This window comes from Pongo abelii, chromosome 2 (assembly GCF_028885655.2).
Source record: "Pongo abelii isolate AG06213 chromosome 2, NHGRI_mPonAbe1-v2.0_pri, whole genome shotgun sequence".
NCBI lineage: Eukaryota > Metazoa > Chordata > Mammalia > Primates > Hominidae > Pongo > Pongo abelii.
The window spans coordinates 180,150,415-180,166,072 of record NC_085928.1 but is presented as its reverse complement, the minus strand read 5'-3'; the positions used below and the strand labels follow the sequence as shown (position 1 = coordinate 180,166,072).

The 15,658-nt window shown below is 42.5% G+C and overlaps 1 protein-coding gene across 1 annotated transcript in view; it reads right to left on the bottom strand.

Moving 5' to 3' along the window:
- The window catches only part of PRKCI (protein kinase C iota), an 83,533-nt gene extending 81,978 nt beyond the window's left edge, over window positions 1-1,555 (bottom strand). Inside the window, 1 exon segment of the mRNA NM_001133474.1 lies at window positions 1,209-1,555. Within this exon segment, the coding sequence (NP_001126946.1) occupies window positions 1,209-1,282 (74 nt within the window). The 5' untranslated portion in view covers window positions 1,283-1,555.
- Between the last annotated feature and the right edge of the window lie 14,103 nt (window positions 1,556-15,658).

The following is a 15,658-nucleotide window of genomic DNA, read 5'->3' as shown; positions in this document are numbered from 1 at the left end:
GCATACAGTCAGGCTAATAATAAACAGAGGCCAGAGGCTTCATGGCAGCAAACTTGAAAGTCCTTACATCAAATCAATACAGCATTTAGGGGCTTAGATTTTCTTTGAAATCAAAACAAGAGAGGCAGTTTGAGAGTTTGCTATCTTCACTGATCCTCTCAGGAATGTAAAAGTATGCATTGCAATTTCAACCTGGCACTGCTTGAGTTTTTTAAAGCAATTTACTTGTACCTGGACAAGCAGTAAGGCAAGCCAAAGTAGCTGGGTTTTCTGTGACTTGTCGGTCTCAAACCTTTATGGTCACACTAACATTTCACGTTTCTAATGCTCCTAAACATAATTATCTCAAAAAAAATTCAAACCACAACTGAATTTAAAGGAAGGGGGGCACTTTGCGTCACTGATAGAAAATGATTTAACACAATGAACTTAGAACTGGGTTTTTTCTTGTAACCATAGTAAGGGAGTGAAGATCGGAGAATTTAAAACTGTAACTAGGCTAGTCTCCTCACCTTGCATGCAGCATGTCACCCTATCGGGTAGTCGTTGAAACAACACTGAGAAAGAAAGGCTCACAAAATTTTGATTTACACACATGCAACTTAACCTTGACGACACATACGTACCCACTGCACGTCCCTGAAAACGCATCGACTTGATTCTTAAATACAACCCCTATGTCTAATATACTGGCAGTGCAGATACACTACGTGAACACAACGGGGATGAAGGTATATCTAAGAGAACCAGAGGCGTTAGGCCTGCTGGTAATCAAAACGTCCAGCTAACTGAAGCACTCCCGTTTTCTATCCCCACAGCAAACTGAGTTAACTAAGGCATCACTTGGAATCCTCAACTCGCACCCCAAATACACCCAGACTTAAGGATGCAAGGCCCCTACAAAGCTCTCAGGAGGCGAGTCTCTCGTCCACACCAGGTGCACCTACTCTATCCCTAGGTTCCTCCTCGGACCCTACTCTGGCCCCTCGGGTCCCCCCCACCGCCATACCTGGGGGCGCCCCCAGTCCTGCATCCCCTTGCTTCGCCCCCACCCCTATCACTTCGTCACTCACCCTGAGTCACCGGAGCCGCCCGCCCGCCCAACCCAACCCGCCCACAACACCTCCAGCCCCTCACCCTCCCCTCCTCCACGCCGAGTGGAGCCGGCCTGTCCCCTCCCGCCCACCGCCCTGCCCCAGGACACTCACCCGCGGTAGTAGGCTTTCACCCGGACCTGGTGGGAATGGTCCCCGCTGCCGCCGCCTGCGACCGTGTGGGACATGGTGCTGCTGTCCCTCTGGGTCGGCATCTCCTCACTCCCCCGCCTCAACACTGGAGGCCGGGGGTGCGGAGGGGCGCTTCGGACTCCGTGGGGGACTCCGCCGCCCGCGCCTGTCGGAGAACCGCGGCCGTCCGCCCACCTACCTGCCCCCCTCGCCCGCAGCGCGGACCCAAGGGTCGCCTCGCCCGAGCAGCCGGAACCGCGCGGCTCCTCCCACTGCCCGTAGGCTCCGCCGCCTCTACAGCCGCCCGGGCCCAAGACACCTCCTGCGTCGGTCCCTCCCACTTCGCTCGCTCCAAAGGCCCACATTCCGGGGTAGGGCGGGCGCAACCATCCAGCCAGCTCAAGGAGCCTCAATGCCGGGCTGAACCATCCTTACGGGGGCAGAGAAAGGGGACAGAGGGAATGGGAGACGCTGATCATGGCATCAAACACGCCGGGAGGGGTGCTTTCACGCGAGCTGTGAAAGAGAAAATGACCAGCTCTAGAACACTAAAGTCTCTTCCCTGCAGGGACAATGGTAGGGACAAATTCTACGACAGCTCACCCTAGCCTCGCAACTTGGTCACGTCTGCGGTCGGCCGACTTGGCACCCGGGATAGATTTGCGTGCAGGTTTCTGGGATTTGGAGTCCTCATGGGATTCTGGGACTTGAGGTTCCTTGCGCGTAGGGTGCCGCGCCTTCCCGCTGGTGAAGTCTGTCTCTCCAGCGTGCTCTCTGGAGCTGTCGGGGTGGAAAACCTGGATCCAGCTTGGGCATCTGAAGGTCCTGGAAATGACTGGGCTTCCTCACGTTCTAGACTTTATTAACAGATGAAGTCTCCCTTCTTCTAATTGCATAAATCGTCTGAATTATACATGTCTTTTGGAGGAAAAAGAATTTGGTTACCTGCTCAGCATAACCTCTTTTATGGAAATAATTTAATAACATGTGTAACAAATATAATAAAGGAAGAAACTCAACCAGAAGATATGATGAAAAACCGATTTTTCTTCTTTGGGGGCCCCCATGTCTAGGCCCTTGTAGACTGCCCTTGCATGGAACAAGAGCACAATGAATACTTACCCAATCAAGTCAGTCAATCCAAGAGCATTTCATTCTGTTAAAAACTGGCTTACCAAAGATTAGAAAGAATCGTCCTTGGCCGAGCACGGTGGCTCACGCCTGTAATCCCAGCACTTTGGGAGGCCGAGGCGGGCGGATCACAAGGTCGGGAAATCGAGACCATCCTGGCTAACACGGTGAAACCCCGTCTCTACTAAAAATACAAGAAATTAGCCGGGCGTGGTGGCGGGCGCCTGTAGTCCTAGCTACTCGGGAGGCTAAGGCAGGAGAATGGCGTGAACCAGGGAGGCGGAGGTTGCAGTGAGCCAAGATTGTGCCACTGCACTCCAGCCTGGGCGACAGAGCAAGACTCCGTCTCAAAAAAAAAAAAAAAAAAAAAAAAAAAAAAGAAACGTCCTTGTAACCTAGTCTCTGACTTTCCTGGGATCTTGGCTCTGACACATAATTTACACTGCCAACTACAGGTAGCATGAATACAGCCCCTGCAGCAGTCCTGGTGCTGAAAGAGTTGGAATAATCAAAGAAATAGCTTTCTTTACGATGATAAAATAGGCTTGGGGGACTGAGTCATCAGTTATGTGTGACACTTCAGCGTGGTACGACATCCTCCAACTGCTACAGACTTGGATTATATACTCTTATTAAAAATTCCCCTTGAGTCGGGCAAAGTGCTACATGCCTGTAGTCCCAGCCTTCGAGAGGCTGAGGCAGGAGGATCACTTAAGCCCAGGAGTTGAAGGCCAGCCTGAGCAACATGGTGAGACCCCATCTCTTACACAAACAAACAAAAAAATCCCATTGAAAAACTTTGTATCAGGTTTTTCAGCAATTGGAGACCTGCATCAGCAAGTTTAATACGGAGCGATTAATTATGGAATATACTATAAAGTATACGGACACCTGTAATCCCAGCTACTCCGGAGGCTGAGGCACGAGAATCGCTTAGACCCAGGAGGCAGAGGTTGCAGTGAGCCTCTGAGACTGCACCACTGCACTCCAGCGAGACTCGGTCCCTGGGCAACACAATGCACAGTGAGATCCTGTCTCATTTTTTTAAAAAAAGATAATTCACATGCCATACAATTTACTCATTTAAAGTATACAATTTGATACTTTTAAGTATCTTCACAAAGTTGTGCAACCATCACCTCTATCTAAACTCAGAGTATTTTCAGCACCCTGAAAGTAACTGCATATCCATTAACAGTTACTCCCCACTCTCCTCAACCTCTGGCAACCAATAATATCTTTTCTGTTGCTATGAATTTTTCTGTTCTGAACATCACTAGTAGCTGGGACTACAGGCATGCGCCACCCACCCGGCTAAATTTTGTGTTTTTTGTATCGCTGGGGTTTTGCCATGTTGCCCAGGCTGGTCTCAATCTCCTGGACTGAAGCCATCTGCCTGCCTCGGCCTCTCAAAGTGCTGAGATTACAGGTGTAAGCCAACGTGCCCAGTGAAGGTTTCAGCTTTTTTTTATGTCCTTGCCAATACTTGTTTTTTTCCCCATCTTCTTTATCATAACCATCCTAGTGGTTGTGAAGTGGTATCTCATTATGGTTTTGATGTGCATCTGCCTAATGACTAATGATGTTGGGTATCTTTTCATGTTTTTATTGGCCATTTATGTATCTTCTTGGAGAACTATCTGTTCAGATCCTTTAATCATTTTTAAATTGGGTTGTCTTTTTTCATTGAGTTGTAAGAGTTCTCTCTTTTCTTTTTTTTTTTCTTCAAGACAAGATCTTGCTCTGTTGCACAGACTGGAGTGCATGGCATGATCACAGCTCTCCAACTCCTGGGTTCAAGTGATCCTCCCACTTCAGCCTACTGAGTAGCTAGGCCCATAGGCATATGCCATCACACCCAGCTAATTTTTTTTTCTCATTTTTGTAGAGACTAGGTCTTCCTGTAATGTCAAGACTGAACTTCAACTCCTGGGCTCAAGTGATCTTCCCACCTTGACTTCCCAAAGTGCTAAGATTAAAGGTGTGAGCCACCATGCCTGGCCAGAGGTCTTTATATATTCTGGAAATACATCTCTTATTAGATTATTTGCAAATATTTTCTCCCACTCTGTGCATTATCTTTTCTTTTTTAATCTTTTCATATTTTTGATGGTATTATTTGCAGCATAAAATTTTTTAATTTTGACGAGGTCTAATTTATCTATTTTGTTGTTGTCACGTATGGTTTTTATTTGTTTTACCATGTGCCAGACTATATGTTATTTATGTTTTTAGTGTCATGTCTAAGAGGGCTATGTATAATCTAAGATCATGAAGATTTACACCTGTATTTCCTTCTAGAAGTTTTATAGTTTAAACTCTTACTTTTTAGCTTATGATCCATTTTGGGTTAATTTTTGTGTGTAATGTAAGTGTCCAAATTGATTTCTTTGCATGTGGATATTCAGTTATCCCACCACCATTTGTTGAAAAGACTATTTTTCTCCCATTTAATTGTTTGCACAATTGTCAAAAATCAAATGACCAAAATTTAAGGGTTTATTCCTGGATTTTAAATTCTATTCTATTGATTTATCTGTCTATCCTTCAACAATAATCACAGTGTCTTCATTACTGTAGTTTTTTAGTAACTTTTAAAACAAGGAAGTGTGAGTCTTACAACTTTGATTTTTTTTTTTCAAGAGTGTCTTGGCTATTCTGGACCCCTTACATTTTCATATGAATTTTAGGATCACCTTGTCAATTTCTTTAAGAAAGCCAGCTGAGATTTTGATAATGATTGCCTTGAATCTGTGAATCAATTTGTGTGGTTTTTGTCATGTTAACAGTATTAAACCTTCCAATCCATGAACATGGGATAACTTTTCATTTATTTAGGCAGCTTTAATTGCTTTTCATTTTCAGAGTATACATTTTGCACTTCTTTTACTCTTAAATATTTTATTTTTTATAATGCTATTGTAAATGAATTGTTTTCTTAGTTTCCTTTTTGGATTATTCACTTCTACTGTATAGAAATGCAGTTGATTTTTGCATATTGTTGATATTGTATTGCAGAACTTGTTTATTAGGCGAATTCCTTAGGATTTCCTGTATGTAAGACTGTCATTTTTTTTTTTTTTTTTTTGAGACAGACTCTCGCTCTGTTGCCCAGGCTGGAGTGCAGTGGCACGATCTGGGCTGACTGCAAGCTCCGCCTCCCGGGCTCATGCCAGTCTCCTGCCTCAGCCTCCCGAGTAGCTGGGACTACAGGCACCCACCACCATGCCTGGCTAATTTTTTGTATTTTTAGTAGAGACAGCGTTTCACTGTGTTAGCCAGGATGGTCTCAATCTCCTGACCTTGTGATCCACCCGCCTCAGCCTCCCAAAGTGCTGGGATTACAGGCGTGAGCCACTGCGACTGGCCAAGACTGTCATTTTAAAATACAGATTAAAAAATAAATAAAATAAGGCCGGGCGTGGTGGCTCATGCCTGTAATCCTAGCACCTTGGGAGGCCAAGGCGGGCGGATCACGAGGTCAGGAGATGGAGACCATCCTGGCCAACACAGTGAAACCCCGTCTCTACTAAAAAAAATACAAAAAATTATCCGGGTGTGGTGGCGGGCACCTGTAGTCCCAGCTACTTGGGAAGCTGAGGCAGGAGAATGGCGTGAACCCAGGAGGCGGAGCTTGCAGTGAGCCCAGATCGCACCACTGCACTCCAGCCTGGGTGACAGAGCGAGACTCTGTCTCAAAAAAAATAAAATAAAATAAAATACAGATAGATTTATATTATCCTCTTCAATCTGGATGCCTTTTATTTCTTTTTGTTACCTGATCATATTGGCTAGAACCTCCACTACCAAGATAAATAGAAGAAGAGGCTGGGTGCAGTAGCTCATGCCTGTAATCCCAGCACTTTGGGAGGCCAAGGCAGGTGGATCACTTGAGCCTCGGAGTTTGAGACTAGCCTGGACAACATAGTGAAACCCCATCTCTATTAAAAATAAAAACAAGGCCAGGTGCAGTGGCTCACGCCTGTAATCCCAGCACTTTGGGAGGCTGAGGCAGGCAGATCATGAGATCAGGAGATCGAGACCATATTGGCTATCATGGTGAAACCCTGTCTCTACTAAAAATACAAAAAATTAGCCAGGTGTGGTGGCGGGCACCTGTAGTCCCAGCTACTCGGGAGGCTGAGGCAGGAGAATGGCATGAACCTGGGAGGCGGAGCTTGCAGTGAGCCCAGATCCCGCCACTGCACCCCAGCCTGGGCGACAGAGCGAGACTCCGTCTCAAAAATATAATAATAAAAATAAAAATAAATAATAAGAATAAAAACAAATTAGCCAGGTATCGTGGTAGATGCCTGTAGTCTCAGCTACTCAGGAGGCTGAGGTGGAAGGAATGCTTGAGCCTAGGAGGTGGAGGTTGCATTGAGCCAAGATTGTGCCACTGCACTCCAGCCTGAGCAACAGAGTGAGACCCTGTCTTAAAAAATAAATAAATAAATAGAAGAAGAAGTGTGGACATTCTTGTCTTGTTCCCAGTCTTAGGTAGATAGCTTTCAGTCTTTCACCATTAAGTGTTATGATGATTGCTCTAGGTTTTTTGTGGGTGTCCTTTATCACATTGAGTGTCAGTCTATTCCTAGTTTGCTGTTTTTATTATGAAAGGGTGTTGAGTTTTGTTAAGTGTTTTTCCTATGTTTATTGAGATAATCATGTGGTTTTGTTTCTTATTGTGTGATACGGTGTGTTACATTAATTAATTTTTGGAGATAAGCCAACCTTGCACTCCTGGAACAAATTCCATTTTGTTATAGTGTATAATTTTTTTATATGTTGCTGGATTCAGTTTCCCAATATTTTGTTGAGAAATTTTACCTCTATACTCATAACAGATACTGGTTATTGTTCTGTAGCTTTTGTTTTTCTTGTGATGACTTTGGTTTTGGTTATCAGGGTAACTATCCTTATAGAATTAGTTGGAAAGTATTCCCTCTTCTTATGTTATTTGGAACAGTTTGTGAAGAATTAGTATTAATTCTTATTTGAATTTTTGAGAAAATTCACTAGTGAAACCATCCAGTTCTCACTTTTCTTTGTTAAGAAGATCTTGGCCAGGCCCAGTGGCTCATGCCTGTAATCCCAGCACTTTGGGAGGCCGAGGCGGGCAGATCTCGAGGTCAGGAGATCGGGACCATCCTGGCCAACATGGTGAAAACTTGTCTCTACTAAACATACAAAAAATTATCCAGGCATGATGGTGCGCACCTGTAGTCCCAGCTACTCTGTAGGCTGAGGCAGGGGAATTGCTTGAACCCAGGAGGCAGAGGTTGCAGTGAGCCGTGATCGTGTCACTGCACTGCAGCCTGGCGACAGAGCAAGACTCCGTCTCAAAAAATAAAAAATAAAAAAGAAGATCTTACACTTCAGGAGGCTGAAGTGGGAGGATGGCTTAAGCCCAGAAGTTGAGGACCATCTTCGATAATATAATGTGACCTCATCTCTACTAATAATTTAAACAATTAGCAGATGTGGTGGCACCTGCCTGTGGTCCCAGCTACTCAGGAGGCTGAGGCTGGAGGATCTCTTGAACCCAGGCAGTTAAGGGTGCAGTAAGCTGTGATCACACCACTGTACTCCAGCCTTGGAGACAGAACGAAAGCCTGTCTCAAAATAATAATAAGTTACTGATTCAATTGCTTTTTTTGTTATAGGTTTATTAATATTTTCTATTTTTTTCTTGAGTCAGTTTTGGTAGATTGCATCTTTCTAAGAATTGGCCCATTTCATGTATTAATTTCTTCACATACAATTGTTTATAGTATTCTTTAATATTAGAATTTAATAATTCTTAAGAATTCTTTTTATTTCTGTGAAGTTGGTAGTTATGTTCCCTCTTTCTTTCCTGATTTTAGTAATTTGGTCTTCTTTTTTTTCTTGGTGAGTTAAAATTTATCAACTTTGTTGATCTTTCAAAGACCAATTTTTGGTTTTGTAGATTTTTCTCTATTATTTTCTGTTCTCTATTTTATTAATTTTTGCTCTAACCTTTGTTATTTATTTCCTTCTTGTTGCTTTAGGTTTACTTTGTCCTTCTTTTTCCAGTTTATTAGGATGGAAGTTTAAGTTACTGATTTGAGATCTTTCTTCTGTTTTATTATAGGTGTTTATAGCTATCAAAAGAAATACTCCAAACACTTCTTTAATTGCATCTCATAAATTTTGGTATGCTGTTTTTGCATTTTCATCCATTTCTTAGTATTTTCCATTTTCCCTTGTGATTTTGTCTTTTTATAAGTGTGTTGCTTAATATGCCCATATTTTTGAATATCCCAAATTTCCTTCTGTTATCAATGTCTAATTTCATTTTGTTGTGCTCGGAGGACATGCTTTGTATAATTTCAATTCTTTTAACTTTATTGAACCTTATTTTATGTCTAGCATATGGTCTTCTGGGAGAATGTTCCACGTGCAATTGAGAAGAATGTGTATTCAGTTGTTAATAGGTAGAGTTTTCTACAGATACCTGTTATTAATAAATGTAGTTTATCTTGTTGTTCAAGTCTTCTATATCTTAGTTGGCCTACTGCCTAGTCATACTATTTAGTATTGAAAGTAGGATATTGCAGTATCTGACTATAATTGTTGAAGAGTCTATTTCTCCTTTCAATTCTGTTAGTTTTGTTTCATTTATTTTAGAGCTGTGCTGTTAGGTGCATATGTGTTTATAATTGTTATATATTAATACTTTGGAATTAACGCTTTTTTCATTATAAAATGTCCCAATTTATTTCTAGTAATCTTTCTGGCTTTTTTGTTTTTATTTTGTTTAGAGATGGAGTCTCACTATGATGCTTAGGCTGGAGTGCAGTGGCTAGTCACAGATGCACTCATAGCACACTACAGTCTTGAACTTCTTGACTCAAGCAATCCTCCCACCACAGCCTCCTGAGTAGCTGGGACTACAGCTGCATTCCACCATACCTAGCTAACATTTTTTGTTTTAAACTCTATCTTTTCTGATAGTAATATAGATACTGCAGCTCCCTTAAGGTTGCTGTTTAGATGGTATATCTTTTTTTTTTTTTTTTTTTTTTTTTGAGATGGACTCTCATTCTGTTGCCCGGGTTGGAGTGCAATGGCATGATCTCGGCCCACTGCAACCTCCACCTCCCAGGTTCATGTTATTCTCCTGCCTTAGCTTCCTGAGTAGCTAGGATTACAGGCACGCACCACCATGCCTGGCTAATGTTTGTATATTTAGTAGAGCCAGGGTTTCACCATGTTGGCCAAGGTGGTCTCAAACTCGTGACCTCAGGTGATGCACCTGCCTTAGCCTCTCAAAGTGCTGGGATTACAGATGTGAGCCACTGCGCCCAGCCAGTATAGCTTTAAAAAATTTTTTTTTAACTTACCATCTGTTTGCATCTTTAAATCTAAAGTGTATATCCTGTATATATAATATCACATAGTTGGAACTTGTTTTGTTATCCAGTCTGACAATCTCCATCTTTGATTAACTTATTCAATTTGGCCAGGCGTGGTGGCTCATGCCTCTAATCCCAGCACTTTGGGAGGTCGAGGCGGGTGGATCATTTCGGGTCAGGAGTTCCAGACCAGCCTGGCCAACATGGAGAAACCCCGTCTCTACTAAAAATACAAAGATTAGTCAGGCGTGGTGGCATATGCCTGTAATCCCAGCTACTCGGGAGGCTGAGGCAAGAGAACCGCTTGAACCTGGGAGGCAGAGGTTGCGGTGAGACGAGATCACGCCACTGCACTCCAGTGTGGGCGACAGAGTGAGACCCTGTCTCAAAAAAACAAATAAACAAACAAACAAAAAAAGTTATTTAGCTGAGTGCGGTGGCTCACACCTGTAATCCCAGCACTTTGGGAGGCCGAGGCGGGGGGATCACCTGAGGTCAGGAGTTCGAGACCAGCTTGGCCAATATGGTGAAACCCCTCTACTAAAAATACAAAAATTAGCCCGGTGTGGTGGCAGCCACCTGTAATCCCAGCTACTCAGGAGGCTGAGGCAGGAGAATCACTTTAACCTGGGAGGCAGAGGTTGCAGTGAGCCGAGATTGCACCATTGCATTCCAGCCTGGGAGATAAGTGTGAAACTCCATCTTAAAAAAAAAAAAAAAGTTATTTAATTCATTTAATTTTTGTTATTTATGTGACTGGAATTTCATCTGCCATTTTACTCTTTGTTTTCTATGTCTCGTGTGTTTTTTGTTCCTCTGTTTCTCTGTACTGCTTCCCTTTGCATTAAGTGAATATTTTCTGGTGGATGATTTTAATACCTTCAGTGACTTTCTAAATATACATATTTTGAGTTATTTTCTTAGTAACTGCTCTAGGGCTTAGATTATACTTTTTTTTTTTTTTTTTTTTTTGAGACGGAGTCTCACTCTGTCACCCAGGCTGGAGTGCAGTGGCACAATCTCAGCTCACTGCAAACTCTGCCTCCTGGGTTCACACCATTCTCCTGCCTCAGCCTCCCCAGTAGCTGGGACTACAGGTGCCTGCCACCACGCCCGGCTATTTTTTTGTATTTTTAGTAGAGACGGGGTTTCACCGTGTTATCCAGGATGGTCTCAATCTCCTGACCTCGTGATCCACCCGCCTAAGCCTCCCAAGGTGCTGGGATTACAGGCGTGAGCCACTGCGCCCGGCCCTAGATTATACTTTTTAAATGTATCAGGATCTACCTCAAATGTATGCTAATTAATCCCAATGAGATATAGAAACATTACTTCTATATAATTATTCCTCCCTCTGATATTGCTAATATTTTTGTAATGTATATTAAATATACATTACAAACCAGTTGTTATAATTGTTTATGTAATTTTATGTATTTTAAAGAAGCTAAGACAAGACAAGAAAGCAAGCATATATTTATAGAGCCTGTTATGTTAACCTTTTTATTCACCATTTCCAGTTCTCTTCATTTCTTTTGGTAGATTGGTTACCATCTGGTATTATTTCCTTACTTCAATACAGCTTTATTCCTACCTGCCTTCTCTGTGAAGTTATTGTCAAATATATCACACACCTGTATGTTATAGATCCAAAAATACAATTATATTCATACAATTGAATGAGTTAAGGAAAGAAAGTAGAAAAAATATGTAATTATACACACATAATTATTTACATAATTACCTTTACCAATGTTATTATTATTTTTTTCTTTTTCCATGTAGATTTGATTTACTGTCTGAGGTAACTTGCTTTCAGCTTGAAGAACTTCCTTTCATGTTCTTATAAGGTGTTTCGGCTCACAGCAGGTTCTCTCAGTTGTTGCTTATCTGGAGATGTCTTAATTTCATCTCCATTTTAAAAATATAGTTTTGCTGGGCCAGGCACGGTGGCTCATGCCTATAATCATAGCACTCTGAGAGGCCGAGGTGGGTGAATTGCCTGAGCTCAGGAGTTCAAGACTAGCCTGGGCAACACAGTGAAAGACCGTCTCTACTAAAAAAAAGAAAAAAATTAGCCAGGCGTGGCAGCATGCACCTGTAGTCCCAGCTACTCAGGAGGCTGAAGCAGGAGAATCGCTTGAACCCAGGAGGCAGAGCTTGCAGTGAGCCGAGATTGCACCACTGCACTCCAGCCTGGGCGACAGAGCGAGACTCCATCTCTAAAAAAAATAAAAAAATAAAAAATAAAAACAAATAAAAAGATAGTTTTGCTGAATACAAGATCCTTGGTCATGTTTTTCTCTTTCAGCACTTTGAAATATGTCATACCACTGCTTTCTGGCCTCCAATGTTTCTGATGAGAAGTCAGCTATTAATCTTATTAGGGGTCCCTTGTACATGAGCCATGTTTCTCTTGCTGACTTCAAGATTCTCTTTGTTTTTCAACATTTTGCTCTTGAAATGTCTGTGTTTATATCTGTTTGCATTTATCCTACTTAAGCATTTGCTGAGTTCCTTAGATGTTGGTTTACATCAAACTTTTTCATCAAATTTGGAAAGTTTTCAGCTATTATTTCTTCAGATATTTTTTGTTTCTTTTTCTCTTCTATCCTTCTGGTATCCCTTTATGCATATGTTGGTGCACATAATGGTGTCCCACATTTCCCTGATGTACTGTTCATTTTTTTCCTCCTTTTTCCCTCTCTGTTCTTCAGAATATATTCACTGATTATGTCTTCTGCTAGTTCAAATCTTGTATTGAGCCCCTATAGTGAATTTTTTTTTTCGATACAGAGTTTTGCTCTTGTCACCCAGGCTGGAGTGCAGTGGCACAATCTCGGCTCACTGCAACCTCCTCCTCCTGGGTTCAAGTGATTCTCCTGCCTCAGCCTCCCAAGTAGCTGGAATTACAGGCGTCTGCCACCACGCCCAGCTAGTTTTTGTATTTTTAGTAGAGATGGGGTTTCACCATGTTAACCAGGATGGTCTCGATCTCCTGACCTTGTGATACACACGCCTTGGCCTCCCAAAGTGTTGGGATTACAGGCATGAGCCACCACACACAGCCAAATTTTTTTTTCTGTACTTTTCAACTCTGGATTTTATATTTGTTTTTTGTTTTAAACTTTCTCTTTATCAATATTCTCCATTTGATAAAACATTTTCATCAGACCTTTCTTTAATTTTTATTTATTTATTTATTTAAGATGGAGTCTTGCTCTGTTGCCCAGGCTGGAGTGCAGTGACGTGATCTCAGCTCACTGCAACCTCCACCTCCCGGGTTCAAGCAATTCTCCTGCCTCAGCCTCCTGAGTAGCTGGGATCACAGGTGCCCGCCACTGCGCCTGGCTAATTTTTGTATTTTTTAGTAGAGACGGGGTTTCACCATCCTGGCCAGGCTGGTCTCAAACTCTTGACCTCATGATCCACCCGCCTCAACCTCCCAAAGTGCTGGGATTACAGGTGTGAGCCACCATTCCCAGCCCCTTTCTTTAATTTTTAAGGCATAGTTTTCTTTAGTTCTTTGAATGTATTTATAATAACTACTTTGAAGTCCTTATCTGCTAGGCCCAATATCTGTGTCCTTTCAAGGCAGTTTCTGTGTGAATGGGTCACACTTTCCTGTTTCTTTGTATGTCCTATAATTTTTTTGTTGTACATTGTACATTTCCATTGCAGCAACTCTGGATACTGACCCCTGGCTCCAGGGCTTGTTGTCATTGTTGTTGTCATTGTTGTCATTGCTTGTTGTCATTGTTGTTGTTTGCTTGTTTATTTGTTTAGTGACTTGGCTAGACTAGTTCAGCAAAGTCAATGTCCCTCACAGTGTGCAGCCTCTGATGGTGCTCCTCAGAAAAGTGCAGTTTTGCAATGCACACTGTCATCCTGACTCTCTCCTCCTCCTTCCTCAGGGATGACAGTGGTTTTCTTTTTTTTTTTTTTTTTTTTTGACGGAGTCTCGCTCTGTCACCCAGGCTGGACGGAGTGCAGCGGAGCTTGGCTCATTGCAAGCTCCGCCTCCCAGGTTCACACCATTCTCTTGCCTCAGCCTCCCGAGTAGCTGGGACTACAGGTGCCCACCGCCATGCCCCGCTAATTTTTTGTATTTTTAGTAGAGATGGGGTTTCACCGTGTTAACCAGGATGGTCTCAATCTCCTGGCCTTGTGATACACCCGCCTTGGCCTCCCAAAGTGCTGGGATTACAGGTGTGAGCCACCGCGCCCCACCAACAGTGGTTTTAACCAGGTTCTCTTTGACTTTTTCCCTCATCTCCCTGTCAAGTTTTTGGGTGGTTTATCTTTGTTAATATCACTCCCAGCTGTTAGCCTCTACTAATTACTAGCTGATTGCTCCAGTGGTTTTGACATTGTCCTGTGGCATAAATTGCTCCACAGACTGATCCAACGGTCATTGTTTATTTATAATTTTCACAATGATTATTTTACTGGTGAAAATGTCTAGTGAGTTCATCATGTCTTCATTCTGGAAGTGCTCTGACAATAATTTTTAAAGTCAATATGATATAGTTAAAATAGATACAAGGCAGAAAGAATTATGCATACAAGATGATCAGGGCATAGAAATTATGTCATTTTTGGTAACAAAATACTGGAAACTCTTGCGCCATCTCTTTAGCTTAAAGAAAACAGGATTGAGTAAAAGGGTATAAAAGGAACCTTGCAGGCCGGGTGTGGTGGCTCACGCCTGTAATCCCAGCACTTTGGGAGCCCAGGGCGGGCGGATCAAGAGGTCAGAAGATCAAGACCATCCCGGCTAACACGGTGAAACCCCACCTCTACTAAAAATACAAAAAATTAGCTGGGCGTGGTGGTGGGCACCCGTAGTCCCAGCTACTTGAGAGGCTGAGGCAAGAGAATGGCAAACCCAGGAGGCGGAGCTTGCAGTGAGCCGAGATCACGCCACTGTACTCCAGCCTGGGCGACAGAGCGAGACTCCATCTCAAAAAAATAAAAAAATAAAAAAAAAAAAAAGGAACCTTGCATAACATTAATCATATCGTCAGGAAATTTGGTTTCCTTTCTACAAATTCAGCTGTTTTACCAAGAAAATAGCTAATAGGTAGACCTGTATATTCAGTCTTAATTAGCTTTACCAGTATACCAGGCAGCGAGGATCAAATATAAAAATATGTTTGCTATGTTCTTTATATCATCTTTAAAATTTTGCCACTGGCTCTTTGATGACTGTTTCTTAACTGAGAATCAAATGATATAAAATGGGAAGCCAATGGTAGACATTGTGAACAAGCCTCACAGCCCATTTTATTTCTGCTGTACTTAAAATGGTGCTTACTTAAACCCTCAACTTCACAGAAGCCTGTCACCCTTAACCCCGCATTCTTCAGTGGTTACACAGAGCATGTGATAATGTCATAAAAAGGAGAGAAAAGTATTTAACTAGAAGTCTTAATTATTCGAAGGGATTTTGTGATCTTGTGGAGATAAGCATTGGGCACTTGGCTAAATTATTCTTGCCGTTGCTCACTGTGATACCTTTAATAGGAGAAAACGAATTAATTGATGCTAATTAATCCCATAGGCTTAAGAGATTTTAAATATTTTGGCCAAGATTCTCATTTTATAATCATCAGAATGGTTGTCCAAATGTGGAGCAAAGAAATAACCTAGTTGGAGAATGGTGAATGAGAAAATAAGCAATAGACGCAGGTCCTGTGTGTTTTTTTTCTTTATTTTTTTAGACAGAGTCTTGCTCTGTCACCCAGACTGGTGTGCAGTGGCGCCATCTCAGCTCACTGCAACCTCCGCCTCCTGGGTTCAAGTGTTTCCCCTGCCTCAGCCTCCCGAGTAACTGGGATTACAGGTGCCCAGCTAATTTTGGTATTTTTTTATAGAGATGGGGTTCACCATGTTGGCCAGGCTGGTCTTGAACAGCTGACC